The 20,107-nt window shown below is 36.3% G+C and overlaps 3 protein-coding genes and 1 long non-coding RNA gene across 6 annotated transcripts; 2 read left to right on the top strand and 2 right to left on the bottom strand.

The window, feature by feature from the left end:
• Window positions 1-3,338: 3,338 nt before the first annotated feature.
• agr2 (anterior gradient 2) lies at window positions 3,339-4,905 on the top strand. Its single transcript, XM_055219582.2, has 8 exons — window positions 3,339-3,478; window positions 3,600-3,723; window positions 3,797-3,860; window positions 3,997-4,049; window positions 4,158-4,234; window positions 4,322-4,385; window positions 4,475-4,558; window positions 4,640-4,905. Exons 2-8 carry the CDS (start codon window positions 3,609-3,611, stop codon window positions 4,687-4,689), a joined length of 507 nt encoding a protein of 168 aa, XP_055075557.1. The 5' UTR covers window positions 3,339-3,478; window positions 3,600-3,608; the 3' UTR covers window positions 4,690-4,905.
• Window positions 4,906-5,669: 764 nt separating this feature from the next.
• On the bottom strand, window positions 5,670-11,879 carry tspan13b (tetraspanin 13b). Its single transcript, XM_055219581.2, has 6 exons — window positions 11,617-11,879; window positions 10,422-10,589; window positions 8,562-8,642; window positions 8,318-8,431; window positions 7,804-7,914; window positions 5,670-6,880 (listed from the first exon to the last, which is right to left on the bottom strand). Exons 1-6 carry the CDS (start codon window positions 11,677-11,679, stop codon window positions 6,806-6,808), a joined length of 612 nt encoding a protein of 203 aa, XP_055075556.1. The 5' UTR covers window positions 11,680-11,879; the 3' UTR covers window positions 5,670-6,805.
• A 518-nt stretch (window positions 11,880-12,397) lies between these two features.
• Window positions 12,398-17,771, top strand: LOC141351417 (uncharacterized). Of its 3 annotated transcripts, none has more exons than XM_073858100.1 (5): window positions 12,398-13,085; window positions 13,168-13,224; window positions 13,329-13,364; window positions 16,551-16,598; window positions 16,845-17,771. In XM_073858100.1, exons 1-5 carry the CDS (start codon window positions 12,824-12,826, stop codon window positions 17,234-17,236), a joined length of 795 nt encoding a protein of 264 aa, XP_073714201.1. In that variant the 5' UTR covers window positions 12,398-12,823; the 3' UTR covers window positions 17,237-17,771. The 3 variants fall into 3 exon arrangements, with proteins under 3 accessions (XP_073714201.1, XP_073714200.1, XP_073714202.1); XM_073858099.1 differs by having other exon boundaries at window positions 13,329-13,379; window positions 16,845-17,578; XM_073858101.1 differs by lacking the exon at window positions 13,329-13,364.
• On the bottom strand, window positions 16,944-17,905 carry LOC141351418 (uncharacterized). Its single transcript, XR_012359674.1, has 2 exons — window positions 17,766-17,905; window positions 16,944-17,026 (listed from the first exon to the last, which is right to left on the bottom strand). It is a non-coding gene; the product is annotated as an uncharacterized lncRNA (long non-coding RNA).
• Between the last annotated feature and the right edge of the window lie 2,202 nt (window positions 17,906-20,107).

Here is a 20,107-nt window from a genome sequence, read left to right on the forward strand (position 1 = left end):
TTCGTCCACATATCCATCTTCAAGGACAACCCCCCATCCGTTTCTCGGATAGTATTTCCATACTGTAGATTTTAACTTTTTTTCTGGTGGGGTATAGTGGTTAGAATTTGTAGACTCTGGCTCTGACATTTTCTCTGCTGTACATAATATCATGGTATACCGCCATACCGGTATACCGTTACAATAAAGAAAGATGATTGTACTGTTTTCAGAGCTTTTTTTGTTTTTTTACTTTTTTCAAAGGAGTACTTTATAACTTGTGACAGATTTTGTTTACAAAAAAGGCCCATTTTGTTTTATATATATATATATATATATATATATATATATATATATATATATATATAGTACTTTCCAATTCCTAATACAATAAATAACTTTAAATATGTTGTTCATTACTTTCCAAATGATCTTTCTCTAAAAAAACAACAACACATCAAAAACACCATTTTCTACTACACAATTTTCTACTAATTTAAATTTCCAGGAAATTGGAAAGAAATTTTTTCCTGTTCACGAAATTCTTCCAAAACATGTTTAACAGGATACATTTTATGCAAACTTTTTAATACACCTCCTTAATTTAATTGCTGACACAAAACTTGTTTAGTATTTTCCATGTTTTATTCGATTTCACCAATTTACCAAATTAGTTTTCTAAAAACTTTATTTTTCATTATAAGGTTGACATTTGCATGGAATTGCCCATTTTGTATTTTCTGTGTCCGTGATTGTCTAACATCACATTATTAACCATATTATGAACAAATAATCCCAGATCACTGTTTTCTTTTTAACCTCCAAATCCCCCACTTTGTACATCTCAAATAAGGTTATCTTGACTTTCAACAGCTTCACTAGATTGTATATTTTTCCTCCCCCAGTTATGGTAGTCTGGTCAAATCCCTAACGGTCCTTTAGCTTTGCGTTTGCCTTCCTGACAGATCCGTGTTCTCAGGGCGGAGTCGGGTGCAGATGGCCGCTGCAGTGTGTATGACAAGGAGTGGCCTGTGCACCCAGCCCTTGAGGACAAATATTGACATGAGTTGGTTGAGTTTTTGTCTTTGGGGTGAAGGAAAAATAAATGACTGTTAAGGACACCTCAGCAATCCACTCAACTTATACGTAGTCGCAAACATGTCGGTGCAAAATCAGGATAATGCTTGCTAGAATAAGTTTGATTCGTTTTTATTTAGTTTTTTAATCATTATGTTGAATAAATGTTTGTTTCTTTGATCATGTTGTTAAAAAAATTAATTAACCATGATAGTTGAATTTGTGTTTTGTGCACTTTTAAATTAGGATCATTATTACATGTTTAAAGTATAAAGGCAATATAATCTTTCACACTGTATACAATTTTGAGCAGCATGCTGGGAATTTCTTTTTATTTTCTTAATTAAAAAAAAAGTTTAAAGCTAGGATTGTGTTTATCTTATTTTAGCCTTTAATAACGTTTATTACTGGAAAATAACAAAATTAATATTTAAAAATGTCCCAAATATTGGTAAAAGTAAAAAAATTGTATACAATTCAGTACAATATAATTTTGTACAACTCAAGTAGTAGTATTTAAAAAAAAATGCTGGTTTATTTTCAACCCAGCGTTGAGTCAAAAAGAGTGAAAAATCATTCAATACATACCCAAATTCCAATTTTGTATGCATATGATACACCAGTCCTTCCCGTTCACTTAATGTGGCGCGTCTTTTCGTGTCGTTTTATGTATTGGTTTCTCAAAATGCTTGGGTTTAGGGCTAGATTTAGTATTTGCTTTAGGATGTCATTTAATTTATAGGTTTCTCCATATTTTTTGTCAATTTTTAAACCATGGTTGCTTGGAGTTGGGGTTAGAATTGGGGTTTGGGATGTCATTTATTGTATCAAAAAGTTGTTCTAACCCCAAACCCAAGCAATGGTAAAAAAAATGAAAAGAAAAAATAAGAGAAACCAGTACATAAAACGACACATAAAGATGCGCGATATTAAGTGAACGGGAAGGACTGGCGTATCTAATGCAAACAAAATCGGAATTTGGCGTATGTATTGCACGACTTTTCACACTGTGTGCTATTTATACGCAAATCATGAGAATGGTCTGGATAAACCTGTAGTTTGGCCTTGCTATCACAGTGACAGAATAGCAACTTTAGCACAATGACAGAAATACAGGGACAGTCTGATGTTCACTTGAAGAAGACATAAAAGAGTAAAGTCATAAAAAGACTTGATTCAATCTCTGTGGTGTTGGTTGTCACAGAGGCCATTGATGTTTCGCTGGTCACATTATCCCAGACCTGCTTGTGAAAAGGCACTTTTCAGGCCCAAATTATTTTCAGAGAGACAGATCTGTACCCTTTAAAAAGGTCCTAATATATACCAGTCAGTCACAAATATGTATACATTTGGTACCTTTGAATTACTAATATGCATTCTTTAGGTCCATCGTCTAGGTACCATCACAATGATAGCTTTTGTACTTTTAATTGTGAAAGTGTTGAGTAATTTTGATATTTGCTTCAGTTCGAACTTCATTTCTTCTTAAGCTTGCATGTGCACATACCATGACTTGCATGTAAATTTTGAGAAACTTGACAGAGGATATTTCACAATAACGTCTTTAACTGTAAGATATTAGTTATCTATAAGTTTCAAATGATTAGACTAACAGAATCAAACTTTTCTTTTTAATTATTAGACAGAAATTCAATCAAATATATAGATAAATAAAATGAAAAACAATGATTGTTATTGTATTAAAAAAGCAAATAAAATAAAGTTACAATGAAGCCATGCAAAAATCTCCTAAGTTCGTAAGGACACGTCAGTCTTTTAAAGTGAATGCATTCAGCAAACTTCCTTCTAGTTGCCTCATTGAGCAAATGTTTGAAGGATGGGTTTCACCGGTGAACTCCGTGTAGACTTATTTACAATCCTGTATACCACACACAGCCTATTCTTTAACAGAGATCGGGTTCATTTGAATGCAGCAACATCTTATGATGGTGTCAGATTTCATTCAATTAGTTTTAGGTCAAATTCTTGACCTGTCATGCAAGAAACAACAATCATTTGTCTTTCGCAAACTCACCTGCTTCACAGTAAAAATTAACCTACATTATGATATCGATGCATATGATAATTCAATTTCTAATACCACGTCATGCTAAAAATTACGAAAGCCCATTCATGTCCCCGTCTGACATCACGGACCAGAGCTTAGCCAATCACAAGAAGCCTAATCATACTAATACTCAATCACTTACCATAACTCTCTGCTGATCTGGCCTTGGCACGGTGACAAATGAAAGTTTGCAAATTGTATCTGAATAGCATGAATGTGCAGGATCACATTCCAGAACAGAAGAGGAGATGGGCGGAGCCTCAGAAGAACAGGTGTATAAATGTGGTACAGGTGAGAGAGAAAGAGCAATAGCACGACCAGGAGACTTTTCCGAAAGAGGAAACCTGAGAACAGGTAAGAACTGATCCACAAACTTATATACCTATATAAGAATATCAAAATACCATATATTTTTTAAAATAAGTATTAAATGCATGCCTTTTCAGCTCTGTATTGATTTGCTTTATTCCTGTAGATTGCAAAGATGCTTAAAGGATTATTATCAGTGCTGTTGGTCCTAGTGGCCTTGTCCTCCACCATGGGAAAGCCAGATAAGACAGTGAAGAAAGAGAAGAGAGTCCCACAGACTCTTTCCAGAGGTGATTTCTTTTGCACATTGAAATTATTAAATGCTTTGGTTTGCAGACACTCATACTCGGCTTTTATTCTTAGGTTGGGGTGATCAGTTGATCTGGGCTCAGACATATGAGGAAGCCTTGTTTTGGGCACGATCCAAGTAAGAACTTACCAAAATACTTTACAACTAATATTATAACATGCCAGTCATGTTTTACATATTTGTCATATGTATGTATTAATAGTGTAATGCATATTGTACAAACATCTATAATGCATGCTTTTTGTTTCATTAGGAACAAGCCCCTCATGGTTATCTTTCACTTGGAGGACTGTCCACACAGCCAGGGTAAGACTTTATATATTAGATTTTTACTGTCAGATAGTTTTAGTGTATTTTGGATCAAGAGGCATTTTAATTACTGAATGTTTGTCTATAATGTTTATTTTTTTTTAGCTCTGAAGAAGGTTTTCGCTGAGGATCAAGACATCCAGAAGTTGGCTGATGAAGAATTTGTCATCTTGAACCTCATGGTGAGTAAGCAGTGATGTTAATCTTTTAAAGATGGGTTGTGTTTTGTAAAAGTTTGTGTGTTAATCTGGTGTTCATGACATTTACAGTACGAGACAACAGATAAGCATTTGTCTCCTGATGGGCAATATGTTCCACGAATCCTCTTTGTTGGTAAGTTTTATTTATTTTGAATTGTTATCTAAAGTATTAATTTATAATCATCTGTGGATCAATAACAAATCTAATTTCATCTATCTCAGATCCCTCTATGACTGTCCGGGCTGACATTACTGGTCGCTATTCCAACCGCATGTACGCTTATGAGCCAAGCGACATCAAACTCTGTAAGTCTAAAATCAGTGTTTTTAAACCATAAGCCATTGTTGCTCCATCACACTAAAAGTATTGTTTGTCTTTTTCAATAGTGTTGAGCAACATGCAAAGAGCCATGAAGTTTTTGAAGACGGAGTTGTGAACCCAAACGCAGGACCCTACTGTCCGCACTTCCCTGAGGGTCACTTTTACTTTGTCATTTGTTTACTGACAGCAACAGACGCACTGTAAAGGCATGTACAAATATTAAAATGTTCGTGGAATAAATTCTGTTACGGTAACATTCAGGCTTTCATATTTTTTCTTTTAATGTATTTCCCTGTTCATTTCAAATAAATTAAGTCGTTAAGTCAACAAATTCCTCATTGTCGTGTATTTTCTCATTGTCATGTATGTACGGTGAACGCTTTACGTTTAAGTGCTTGCACACTTGCAGTTAGCGGTGTCTCCGGCTAATATCCTGGTGGGAGGGGCCAACGCATGCGTGCCGCAAGAATCGACAGCCGGATGACGTCAAAGTATCGCGAGAGCGAGACGAAATATGATTTCTGAAATCATTCGCGCGGTACTTTGACGTCATCCGGCTGTCGGTTCTTGCGGCACCGCACGAAGTCGAGCAAGCCTGTTAGGTGTGTTCGGCAAGAACCGATTGGCGGATGACGTCAAGGTACCGCGAGAGCGATTTGACAAAGCATAAGATTTTGAATCGTTCTCGCGGTGCCTTGACGTCATCCATTTGTCATATGTAGGATATGTCGCATATTTAGTCTGCATACGTCATCAAGACTGTCTTATTTCAGAATATTAACAATTATAAAGTTGACTATTATTATTAGTTAAGCGCAAATTGTTGTAATATGCTTATGACTTGCGATAGTAATGCTCAGTTAACTTAAATAAACAAGGCTTGATGACGTAATACAGCCTGCATATGCCGCTTACTTCTGATTGAGAAACGGCTATTTTCCTGTGTGGTTGCTTGGTTACAAGCAGACTTTGTTGTTAGTTAAAAAAAAAACCGAAGTGTGTCAATCTCTGATTGGTTTGATATTGCCGTCTTGAAAAACGTTTGCATTAAAACTAAACAGTTACGTCGTACAAAAGATGCAATTGGTACTACTGTGTCTTCAGGGTATTTATTTCTGATTTTTAAATGCACAAGAGCATAGTTCACAGAACCATTGGGTATAGATGTACATTTCAATGACGAATTCATGCAAGAAGTCCAAACAATACACAAAATCAAGCCAGTAAAACAAACGCACACAAAACAGAGATGAAATAGGCAGATAAACAACAATGTAATATGAAAGTTGCCAGCGACCATCATACAGTACTCTGATAAGCCTTTTTATAATAAGCCTGCTTCTTAAAGGGATAGTTCACCCAAAAATGAAATTTCTGTCATTATTAACTCATCCTCCAGTTGTTACAAACCAGTGTAAATTTCTTTGCTGTGCTGAAAACAAAGGAAGATATTTGTAATCAAGCAGTGAGCACCATTGACTTACATAGTAGGAATATGGAATAGTATGGAAGTAAATGGGGCTCAACTGTTTGGTTACAAACATTGCTCAAATATCTTCGTTAAAGTTGAGTGAATGATGACAGAATTTTATTTTTTGGGTGAATTATCCCTTTAAGAAGTCTAATTCATTTAAAGTATAGGTTTTCATGAAATTGATAACATATAATAAATGTTTCATAGTTTATTTGCATCTTTATTGTATTATAGTGATTTAGATTAATTTCTTTGTATGTCAGTTATTGTAATAAGTGGTGATTTTTAAGAAATGTATAGCGGAAGTAAAGCAGATATATTATCAGAACATATAAATTTTTTCAATGCTAACATAAATATTCCCATGCTTACATATCGCAAGTCTTGATCACAGCAGCTTTAACATTTCTGTTAATGTTTTTGCACAAATAAAAATCAAACAAAATCTAAATATCAATGTTGTTTAGCCCATAAGTGTTTTATGTTTACTGCATACTGGTTTTTGGTGCATGTTTCTTTCATTCAGAGGAATTCTTCAAACGAAAGCACAGTCTCAAAAAGTACAGTACAGTGTTTTCTGTGCACTGTATTCTTGAAAAAAATCAAGCACATAGTGTATATATGTATATATAGCAGCAAAAACACACAGACTGGTCTCCTCTTCAGTGAAAACAAACGCACACTCCCTTTTAAACAAAGCTCCAGTGGTTAGACGAGCGCTCGCGACAAATCAAGAGATTTTGCTGTGAGATTTGGTTTACAGGAAGGCGCTGGGATTCGCCCGCGGGTCCTTTTGGTTTCTGTACCTGTATGTCAGCCAAACACCCAGGATCTAAAGCCAACAGAACAAAGACACGAAAACATAAACAGGACGCTTGACAACTGAGGACATTTCAGATTACTACATTCTGGTAGCTGTTCATGCAGCCTGATCTCACGAGAATTCGTACATATTTTACGAGTTGGCTAATTGGCAAAACTGAACCCCTGACCCCAAAGTCACAGGGGTAAAGGCAAATCGTACCAAAACTTACGAATGTGATTGTATGAATTAAAGGGACAATAAGTAGGATTTACCCCCATCTAGTGGTAAAATTGTATTTTGAATTCAAACGAACAGTGCTCTCTAGCGCCTCGCTTTTCCAAATGCGTGTTGCAACTAGGGTAGCCGCTATGTAATCACGGATCTCCTTGTCCGTTTCAGCTAGTTCACATGTTCTGAATGAAAACGCGTTGTGAAAACGCATTGGTAGGCTAGTGCTTTTTGTCCCTCTCTGCTATTATAGTTTATCATAACGACGGAACGGCATAGAAGCCTCATTGGACTTACCCGTTCAATGTAAGTAAAGAGAAGAAATTCTAAGCTTACAAAGAAAAGTCAGATCACTGCCAGAGGTCATTTGACACCAACGAGGACATATTTATGAATAAAGACATTGATTTTGATTAACAAAACACTTAAAACCCAACTTACTGTCCCTTTAATACTTATTAGCCAACTCGTAAAATATGTACGAATTCTCGTGAGATAGCGTTGGTTCATGACAAAATGTTTGAAAAAATGGTCCCAAGGGTCACTAGGACAGTACCCTTTAAAGAGGGCCTTATATGTACCATTTATGTACAGATATGTATACCTTTGAACTACTACTTTGATGAACTCTTTAGATACAAAGGTGTACTTTTTAAAAGGGTACCACGGCTACCAGTGACAGCTAGGGACCATTTCTTGGTAGTTTCGTTTAGGGGGCCGACCTCAGTAAAGCTGAAGAAAAGTCCGATCCCTCCGACGAAACGCAGCACCTCCCCAGCGTGCTCCTGGATCTTAGCTGCACAGGTGGTACAGGTGCTGTAATGAAAGCAGGGCTGCATGGAGGGGAAACCAGGAAATACACAAAAACAGGGTTATTATAAAAGGACAAATAACGTGATCGCCACATGTCACATATGTATTGCACGATTCTAATCAGCATTTAAAAATAGGCATCTATTAATGTGCAATTACGAATGTATTGGCCTATAATCGGTATCGGCAGATAAAAGCATTTTTTTTCTATTATCGGACGATTGTTTAAAAACAGCAGATGATCAAGGCCAAAAACATCCTGGCCAAAACAGTGCATAAATTGCCGAATTGCCGTTTATACAAAATTATACCGGCACTGAAATTTTGTTTCGATGCATCCCTATGTGCAATATATTGTCAACACATGCAAAGCCTCAAAAACACAACACGGAAGGATGATGTGCAGGTATAAGAATCAATTACAGCAGCGCAGCTTTCACTGATGTCCACGTGTGAGAAACCGCAGCAGTTCAGAGTCTTTTCCACATCTCTCTGAGTGGTGAGCGAATTATTCCAGCCCACCTCCAATAGATGATTCTACATCATATGAGACAAGATAAAATACCATTTACCGATACATCGAAAAAAGAAAAGGGGGCACATATGATAGATGTACAGTAAGTCAATTTATGAATGTCCCAAAAAACATTTAATGTGAAACAGTTACCTGTTGCTCTTCATTGATAGCCAGACACGCACTAGACACGGAGAACTGAACTACAAACACCAGGAACAGAATGATCATGTACTATTGGGAATGAATTAAGGACTGAAACAAAAAAAATGCAGATATATTTGCAAAATGACTGTATTGTAAAAAACAACAATTTGTTGGCTCAACTTAAAAAAGTAAGTTACTTGGTTGCCTTAAAATTTTGAGTTCAATCAACAAAAAAGTTGTGTAAAAATTGTTGTGTCAACTAATTTGTTTACTCAAAATTAAGGCAATCATGTAACTTACTTTTTAAAAGTTGAACCAATTTTTTTTTACAGTGACTACGTTTACATGGACACTTTTTGCCTGAAACGGAATTAAATCATTTTGATTGATAAATCCTATAGCATTTACATGAACACTTAATAATTTGATCGGATTAATGTGCGCGTTTATATGGCACAAATATAAGCTTATTCTTTGCGTTATTCGTCATTACGCCAATACTGCATCATTGCACATGCGCATAGCATCCCAGTTTCAGTTATTAATCAGATCAATTGTTTACATTTCCTTTTGAGCGGATTATAAAAAATATAAAACACCCCTCTCAAACTGATTAGATTTTTAATCAGTTTGGGTCTTTTTATTCCGATTGAGGGGTTTACACGGAGCATTTTCATTCGAATTGAACATTAAAAATTATTATAAATGTCCATGTAAACCCAGCAAGTGTGTAAAGACATTTTAATTCATTCTTAAAAGTAACAAGTCTTAGATTAGACTAAAAATTGAATTAAAATTAGATTTGGCGTGAATTCATATGAATTCACTTCTTATGTGTTTGTGCAGGTGCTTATCCTGGAAATTCAATAAATATAATTTGCATTAAACAGTTATATGCTATATGTTAAAAACCAAACTGATTAAATGTAAAGAACCAAAAAAATAACCAAAAGTGTGCTCCCTCAGTTTGCAGAATAAAAGTTTTTGTTTACATAATATTTATATAATCAATATTTATATTTATATATAATATAAATTATATAAATATAAACATGCAAATGTTTCTTAATTATATACATGCACACGTTTGTGTGTGTTTGTGTATTTATACATAATTATTATACACAGTACACCCACATATACTATGTAAACAAAAACTTTTATTCTGCAAATGTGAGGCAGCACTACAAATAATCACAAAATCATTACTTTCTGCCTGCAAAGTAAAATGTATTTTATTTCTTCCTGTGTTTTTTTGTAGTTATGCCATTGTTTGGTACAAGTACAGTAATTCAATGATGTCCATATTAATTTACCAACTGCACCACTCTATGGTCACAGAGTGAAATGCATTGCATGTCATAATCCTGTCTCAGTTTGAAAAGCAATGAAGAAAAACAATGTGTGCTTTTTCTCCTGAGCACATGATGTAATGAATCTCCAGTTTTTAGCAGAGGTTTGATAAATGTTTATTTTAGATTTTTGTATTTACATTGTTGCTTTCATATCCTATTAGAAATATTTGGGAACATTAAATGATGAAAATTATTTTAATAAAATAAGAATCTAATGATTAAACCCATTTTATTTTAAACAATTAAGATTCAGTTTAGTTTTTTTTTTTTTTTGAACGCGTGTGTCCAGTTGTATTGAGTTGACAATGGACAACACTGAGAAACAGGACACTTCAAACACGGATCTTATTGCATACACCTAAAACATGAATGGAAAATCTTAACCCATGCTGTCAATATTTACTCCTCAACATTAATATTGTATGTAATCAATTGTTAAAATGATTTATTCATTCTACCTGTAAAAATACTAAACAATGTTCTCCATGTGAACGCTGTGAGCAAAGGATACAAAGAAGAGCAGAACCTGGTGATGCTTCATTGCACCAATGAGTCCAGCTAGAGCAACAAAAAAGAGGAAGACTCCCACCCCGATGATTCCTCCCACCACCTGGAAACTCGACACCAGTCCAAAACATTTACCCCAGGCAGCGATGCCAATCATCAGCAAACTCACCATCTGAGGTCGGTCAGGAAAAGGAAAGAAGGGAGATGTAGCTTAAATAAATTGCTTGCGACCACTTACCTTAAAAAAAATTTAGTAAATTGAATTAAACATTTTATTCAGTGTGCAGATTTACTGATATTTTCCAACTATATTATAAAATAATATTTTAATATGTTAATGCACTTTTATTAGAAACTAAATAGTTAAATTTGTCAAATACTGTGACTTAGATCACATCACTGTAAAAAAATAATAATTGGTTAAATAATCTTAAAATTACTTAAAAACAACTTAAAAAAGAAAGTAACCTGGTTGCCTAAAAATGTTTAGTTAAAATCACATGAAGCTAACAACAAAAAACTTGTGTAAAAATGGTTGTGTCAACTAATATTTTTTAAGTTGAATTTCCGGTATCTCAATATTTTAAGGCAACCGGTATCTTTTTTTTTTTTTTTAAAGTTAACCAACTTTTATTTACAATAGCCTATCTTTCACTATCATTCTGCCAGCCAGTAGTGATTCATGGGAAAACAAATGGCATCGTTTCTTGTGAATGACCAACAACAGCTGTGATATACCCCTCTAGTAAAACCAGCAACACAAGACATGTCTTCAAATCCCATTAGGATACAAAATGTGGAAAAATATTAATTCAAGTGTAGGCCTATAAAGGTGCGCAGCAGGTTATATGGCCCATAACAAGTGCAAAGGTCGCAGTGTTTGTGTCTAATGTACATGCAAAATGTGACAAGAACTCAGGCATATCCGACATAAGTCTAATGAATCCGGCTATCTACAAAACCAAGAACAAAGGCAGGATGTGACTGCAAAAACAGAGGACTTTGCGAGGAAACAGGATTCTGCAACACTGGGTGAAACCAGAACCGCCCATCGGCCTCATTTAACACAAAGAATCACTCTGAATAATTCATACGAGCACTGCTACAGCCATACAAAACATCTCTCGTGTGCTCATTTATAAAATACCCCTGTAAATGTTACAATAAAGATTGATGAAGATGTCCATATGGTTACTTACAACATAGAGGATGTTGAGCGCGCACAGGGAATTCTTGGAGCAGGTGAATCCAGCGCAACCCATCTTGATTGTTTTGTTTCTAAAAATAAACCTCTTAGCTGTGTGAACCTCTGAAAATATCAGTTATATGAAAAGAAATATGAACAATTTAGGTAAGAAAATGCGTCGGGCAACGATAAAACAAGACTGAGTGATTCAGAGCAATTCAATGAGCGAACGCAGATGCACGGAAGGGTGCCAGATCCCCAAACAGAAAATCCCTCGCTTCAGAGAGAAAACTTGGATGCTCGGTGCTGCTCTCTTTTGGATGTGGACTGCAGAGGGGTCATTCACATTTAAAGCCAAGTGAATTTTATTTTTAATGCAAAAAAGTAATGACCACGTATCAAAGTTATATTGCTTGAAATTAATTTATTTTAGTACGACAACCTTTGCATATTTAAAGAGATTGTTCACCCAAAAATGAAAATTCTAATATCTAATATGCCATCTGTTGTTCATAACAAAACTGAAATATAGGAATATGTGTCGTCTTTAAATTATTTGGATGATTTGTGCTCATGAAAGTGCACAAGCCGACTGACTTGCCATAGTGTTGTGTACATGTTATTGGACGGAGTTTGTTCCAACATGGCCACCATTTAGGGAGGCGGGACTAACCATGCACCATACAATTGATTGGTTAATTTTTTCTGACTAATGATTGTATAGACTGTTTGCAAAAGCGTTCCCAGCTTTTCTTAGCAACTGTTGCGGGGAGACGCATTTATTTAAACTGCATTAATACATACTGGTCCCGTACACACTGCATATTAATTCGGTTGTCACTTCACCTTTTAATGCTTAATCCTGTTCTGTACACACACAGTTCAGTAATTTACGGGACTCACAACCGCATTCTACAACCGAATTAACTCCCGCAAAATGCAGGTAGTGACTACCGCATTTACAGATATTCCACGCTGTGTGTACACAACCGAACTCAACTACTGGTTGTTGACGATGACGTCACGGGACTTCCGCCAATAGCCGTGTAGGGCGCCTGCTAGATTTTACCTCAGACAGATTGCAGGATGGCGGAGAGAGGTTTGTTGTGGAGCGACCAAGAAACAAAATTGTTAATTGCAATATGGGCAGACAAAAATATTCAAAGAAAAATGGACAGTACCAAACGAAATAAAATGGTTTTTGAAGAAATAGCAAAAAAATGTCAGAAAATGGTGTTTCAAGAACTGCAAAACAGTGTAGAATAAAACTGAAGGCGTTGAAGACTGATTATAAAAAAATTATAGACCACAATAATCGTTCTGGGCGGGAGAGGAGAACGTTTAAGTTTTTTGAAGAGATGGATCGGGTTTTGCGGGATAACCCTAGCTGCCACCCAGCATTTGTTTTCGATTCATCATCAGAGATTGACGTTACCGGCGAAGACGTTTCGTCGCCCGAGAGCGATATGGAAAATCCTAACGGTAAGTTCCCGTTAATTGGTTTGCTAATAACAAAATCGGTAACTTTATTATTAGTAACGTCACTCTCACTACTTTGGTGTAGAAGAGTCGACTGTGGAAGTGTGCTCGCCCGGATGTTCAGTCTCTGCAGCGACCTCAGGTAAGATGCAGTCTTTTTAAATCGGTATTTTATGCTTCATAACTGTACGATATAGTGTATCCTTTTACTAGTATGATGTGTGTGTGTGTGTGTGTGTTCACTAGGAGGAGAAGAGAGTAGCTGCAGCGCCAGTAATTCAGGTGCATTACAAACAGGTAACCTTAATTGTCTAATAAACTTGCATATTAGTGAAAATACACACGCATATTCATACATATCCTCCAGTTTCCTTCAAAACAATAGCATCTTTTAATGACATAAGCGTACTTGGGTTAAGTATAATATAAGTTAATTTTTTGGGCACACACAGTTTACTGCCCCACTTGCACTCATACTGTACTTTTATTGATTCATGCCCGAGCACGCTTTTATCATTAGGACTCAACTGTTTTGAAGAAAACACTATGTAAAGCACTCTCCCAACACTGGAGCCCATCATGTTAAGTTTGGGGCTTCTATTTTGAGTCGTTTGAGACAGGATGAAACACAGCTCTTTCGCCATGTCTATAATATTGCTTAAATAATCTATTGCTCAGACGTTCACATAATCGTGCTGTGTGCATCAGAAGGTTTTTACAGAGGCAGATGAAGTTGAATGACTTGTGCACTCACACTTCCCAAACCGTGCCCGAGCGTGTGTGATCCTCAAAGCCTGGTTTGTTTGACAGGTGTGATCGCTCCGTCTGTACCTGGGCATTATTTGGTTAATCGCGCCTAGCCCAGTTGGAGAGGTGGGCTCGGATGCGGAACGCAAAGTGTTAGCGCAAATTGCACAGTTCAAAAGGCAAGATGCCATTTGCGCAACAGTTATTTAAAGGAACACGCAGACATTTTGGGATTTTAGCGTATTCACTGTATCCCCCAGAGTAAGATAAGTTCATACATACCTTTATCATCTCTGTGTGTGCCGTAACTCTGTCTGACGCACACACAGCTAGATAAGCTTAGCACAAAGACTGGAAGTGAATGGCTCCAGCTAGCACACTGCTCCCAATAAGTGACAACATAACGCAAACATTTTCCTATTTATGTGTTGTAATTTGTATAGTCACACTGTGTACAAATAACAAAGTCCTATGAGACATAGCCATCTTTTAACAGTATACATACTGGGAACTATATTCTCAGAAGGCGAAGCACTGCTACTTTGGCGGAGTTATTTGCTCGCAGCACCCGAGAAGCCCCTGGTGAGGAGCAGAGAGTTCGGTCACAGTTGCAAGTAGCAGTTCTTCGCCTTCTGAGAAAATAGTTTCCCGTATATATATACTGGTAAAAGATGGCTGTGTCTCATAGGACTTTGTTATTTGTACACGGTGTGACTATACAAATCACAACACATAAATAGGAAAATGTTCATGTTATTTGGTCACTTATTGGGAGCAGTATGCTAGCTGGAGCCATTCACTTCCAGACTTTGTTCTAAGCTAGGCTAGCAGTGGGTGCATCAGGCAGAGTTACTGCACGCACAGAGAAGATAAAAGTATCTATGGACTTATCTAACAGTGAATAAGCTAAAATCCCAAAAATGTCGATGTGTTACTAACACTTTATCTACTTTTGTAAAAACCTTCTGATCCACCATAATGGTAAGGTGAACGTCTGAGTGGCATAAGCGATGATTTGACTAAGCAATATGATGGTGACAGGGTGAGAAGGCTGTGTGTCATTGCGTCCGAAATTGCTCAAAATAAAAGCCACAAACTTAACCTTACGATGGGCCTTCAGTGTTAATAATTAGGGCTGGATAATAAATCGCATGCGTTTGTGGTGCGCATCTCGTCAGTACAGCTGGCTCCTAGATTAGTAGTAAATCGCAATAGAGCGCATTTAGGCCCAATCCCATTTCTCTGTCTTACCCCTTCCCCTTACCCCTTAGTTTTGCATATTCACTCTAATTTGAAAACCACACCCACCAAGGGGGAAACAATCTGTCCGTCTCCATTGAATTTGTATTGCGAGAGGCCGCCTCCTTGTCATTTCTGGCTTATAACAAAAACAGAATAATGCCTAAAAACTGCTGTGTGACAGGGTGTACAGCTAACAAGCCAAAAAAAAAAAAAAACCAGAAATAGGTTTTTATAAGCTGTCGACCCCAAAAATATAAAAATGTAAACAAGGTGCTCATCACAATGTCAAGCAATGCTTCGGTCACTTTAACAATGGCAGATGCTTAATAGTGCTCAAACGGTTTTGAGGAAAATGATAGAAAGAAACTTGAATGCATTATAAGTCGGTTTGAATAATAGTCTCTGCCAAATGCAACACATTTTAAACTTGCAAGAAGTGAGATCATATTTAGTCTAGTTAGTGTGTCATTTGTGTATGTATGTAACTAGTAACTTTTGTTTCAGAATAAGTGTCTTAGATGGATGTTCCTCTATGACCGTGTTCTTCACATCCAACCCTGGAGAGCCGGTGCCCTGCAGAGTTTAGCTCCAACCTTAATCAAACACACCTACCTGTGATTTTCTAGTGATCATGAAGACATTCCCTGTGTCTCAATTCGTTCCCTAGCTCCCAAAGTCGTGAATCAGTATATCGTGTACACAGGTTCGGGCACTGGTAAGGACCCTAGCTCACTTGACATTGGGACACTGTTCCCTTTTTTTTGTCACGTGGCTGCTTAAACACGTTGTGATAACTCACAGCTGTTTCTCATCAACATCCAGCAAAATCAACATATCTCCGACTTAATTTTAAACAGTACATTGTAAAAAACGCTGTCATTATTCTCTTACACATCCGTGCATGAAATTGGAGGAAAATAATTATAATTTTAGATGTAAACATTTATTTTACAATTTAAAATAAATATTATTATTTTAAATATTGAGTAGATTGTGGTCCCTTAATGTGTAGCGATTTGTGTTTATATTTAATATACGGAATTTGCGATTGAGACAGCCCTTAAAATGGCCGACTCCCTGATCAGTGCCCTGACTACTGAACAAGGGAGCTGATTGAGACACACGGATTGATTAGCTTGCTCAGGTGTGTTTGATTAAGGTTGGAGCTAAACTCTGCAGGGCACCAGCTCTCCAGGGTTGCATGTAAAGAACACTGCTCTATGACAGTGGTTCTCAACTCCAGTCCTCGGGACCCACTGCTCTGCACATTTTGGATGTCTCTCATATCTGACACACTCAGTTCAGTTCATGGAATATATCCTAACGAGCTGATTATCTGAATCAGGTTTGTTAAATAAGAGAGACATGCACAATATGCAGAGCAGTGGGTCCAGAGGAAGGGAGTTGAGAACCACTGCTCTATGAGGTAGTAACTGGTCAAATGTATTTCTTTAATTTACATTTTATTTTACATTGTAGGAGAGACTGTGGATCAAGGAAGCCGTAACCCAACTGCTAGACATGCTGGTAAATCCATTTTTGTTTTTACATAGTCTTTAAATATTCACATAAACAATTGATATGTTATATAACAGCTCTCTGGCTTTGCTCTTTGAATTTAAAACACTTAAAAATTTAATTAACAGGTATTTGTAACAGGTTTCCATTGAAATTTGTCAAATCACAGTGTATCATCTTTACACATTTAAACTTAAAACAGTTAAACAAATATAAGTTAAAGTAAATCTCTAAATATGATTGTGATTTGCTTAGGTCGAACCAAGAAAAGAAAATTGGACCAAATGCGGTCCTTGATGGATGAATGGGGCCAAAGGTTCATGAGTGCTTCCTCAAAAGAGTTCGAAGAATTGATGAGGAGGGAACAACTTAGAGATGAAGAGGAACGGCAGGAAAGGGAGTGCAGGATGTCTCTTATGAGGGCCCTAACGAACTCCCTGCAGGCACAAACACAACATAGCTACCATCACACATCACAAAACATGTATTTGAATGCACAACCACCGCACATCCACTCACACACATCACGCCTTCAATATATGCCAACCAACCAACATCAACCAGCTTACTCTAGTTATGAAGCCACTACTTCAGCTCCACATATCAACACACCAGACTCATTTTATTGCCAGTTAGAAGAAGAGTAAAAACTTTTATAGTAGTAGATCTCTAACCTGTTCAGGAAATTACTCTAGGAAAATGGCTTTCTATTTCTCTTCTGGGTAATTTATTTCTTGTTCTATTTTTCTTCTGGATAATTTATTTCTTGTTCTATTTTTCTTCTGGATAATTTATGAATAATTGTTTATATTGAATTGTTATGTTAAGTCAATACATAAACATAATATAAAATGTACTGTAAGTGCCTAATGCCTAAACATTAATATTGTCATCACATGGAATCAAATAAAGATGTTATGAAGCAGTGTTGAATTTTTTTGCTTATTGCAGCTGAAATATAACAGGGTTGTATTGGCACAGTTACAAAGTAGCATGGTTATTTGGCTATTATTATGCATTTAAGTTTAAAATAATTCTAGGGTTAATGTACTTTTAAAACGTAATACATATTATTGGTCACCATGTTTTAACTTTAGACTCAACCAATTGAAAAAGTGGGCGGGACATATGAGGGTCTGGAAACAAATTCTGATCGGGATAGTTTGTTAATTTTACCGCGAGATGTTGTGTCAGTGCAAGTCGGATAGCCTGTGCTTCCTCTCTAGCCTCTGGGTCAACTTCGTCGACGTCCTGTTGATGCGTTTCTGTGATGTTGTCTTCCAAAGGTATGGTTTCGCCCGCTCGTTCACAGAAATTGTGCAAAACAGCACAAGTTAACACCACGCGACAGATTGCCTTGATGGTGTGCTCGCATCTGTGTGCAAGGCTTCTCCACCTTCTTTTAAGTCTTCCAAAAGCCATCTCTACTGCCATCCTGCTTTGGCTTAATTTAAAATTAAAGTGCCTCTGAGCATCTGTTAAGTGACCATTGTCTGAATATGGCTTCTGTATCCAACTGAGTAGGGGATATGCTGGATCAGCTAATATTAATAACGGGATGTCGACGCCTTCAATGCGTTTTGAAGGGATGCTTGGAAAGCGGAGTAAAGTTAGTTTTAGGTTTGATATTCACCGGATTTTCGTTTTCCCTTGACACAGTTCTAAAGAGTAGACAATCTTTCAGAGACATAAATACCATGACTAGTTTTAATAAGTATGCAACTACTATATTACAACATAAAATTTTATTCAAAACCACTTACGTGTATTACAGCTGCATATTTATAACCGAGAAAGCTTTGAAACGCTATCACCGTGTTTCATGACAAAGGGAACGTCTGTAAATTCCCCAACAGCGTAAAAAGCGTCTAATTTGTATAAGTTGAAATGACTTTTAACAATAAGCTTACATAAATACAAATAATGCAAAGCTTGTAGTACATGATTTCTTTTAAAGACTGACTTTACGTATATATATGATGAGCAAAAATACTTTTATGTACACACATATTTGTTTTGATATTTTCACTGTTAGTGGATTTTTCATATTACTGTAATGCACCAAGTTTTTTCCCTAGGCTACTCAAAAGGTTGTAGTAAGTTGCTAATTACAAGACTCACTTGATACAAGTGAAAATCTGCTAATTATTTCCTTACTGTACATACAGTACAGTTATTTTTTATGAAAACATGATTGTTATTCACCCAAAAGTGTTTTCTCATGTTCCAAAGGTTGTAGTACATTTCCAATGGACAGACTGACTTACTACAAGGGGAATTATGTCAATATCATCCTTACTGTACGTACAGTACACTAATATTTCCAGAAAAACATTACAGTAACTCACCAAAATTGTTTTCTCATGTTACAAAGGTTGTAGTTCCTTCCTATTGGACAGACTGACTTACTACAGGTGAAATTATGCCAATATCATCCTTACTGTACGTACAATACACTAATATTTCCAAAAAAACATTACAGTAACTCACCAAAATTGTTTTCTCATGTTACAAAGGTTGTAGTTCCTTCCTATTGGACAGACTGACTTACTACAGGTGAAATTATGCCAATATCATCCTTACTGTACGTACAATACACTAATATTTCCAAAAAAACATTACAGTAACTCACCAAAATTGTTTTCTCATGTTACAAAGGTTGTAGTTCCTTCCTTTTGGACAGACTGACTTACTACAGGTGAAATTATGCCAATATCATCCTTACTGTACGTACAGTACACTAATATTTCCAGAAAAACATTACAGTAACTCACCAAAATTGTTTTCTCATGTTACAAAGGTTGTAGTTCCTTCCTATTGGACAGACTGACTTACTATGGGTGAAATTATGCCAATATCATCCTTACTGTACGTACAGTACACTAATATTTCCAGAAAAACATTACAGTAACTCTCCAAAATTGTTTTCTCATGTTACAAAGGTTGTAGTTCCTTCCTATTGGACAGACTGACTTACTATGGGTGAAATTATGCCAATATCATCCTTACTGTACGTACAGTACACTAATATTTCCAGAAAAACATTACAGTAACTCACCAAAATTGTTTTCTCATGTTACAAAGGTTGTAGTTCCTTCCTATTGGACAGACTGACTTACTATGGGTGAAATTATGCCAATATCATCCTTACTGTACGTACAATACACTAATATTTCCAGAAAAACATTACAGTAACTCACCAAAATTGTTTTCTCATGTTACAAAGGTTGTAGTTCCTTCCTATTGGACAGACTGACTTACTATGGGTGAAATTATGCCAATATCATCCTTACTGTACGTACAATACACTAATATTTCCAAAAAAACATTACAGTAACTCACCAAAATTGTTTTCTCATGTTACAAAGGTTGTAGTTCCTTCCTTTTGGACAGACTGACTTACTATGGGTGAAATTATGCCAATATCATCCTTACTGTACGTACAGTACACTAATATTTCCAGAAAAACATTACAGTAACTCACCAAAATTGTTTTCTCATGTTACAAAGGTTGTAGT

Source organism: Misgurnus anguillicaudatus, chromosome 20 (assembly GCF_027580225.2).
Source record: "Misgurnus anguillicaudatus chromosome 20, ASM2758022v2, whole genome shotgun sequence".
Classification (NCBI taxonomy): domain Eukaryota; kingdom Metazoa; phylum Chordata; class Actinopteri; order Cypriniformes; family Cobitidae; genus Misgurnus; species Misgurnus anguillicaudatus.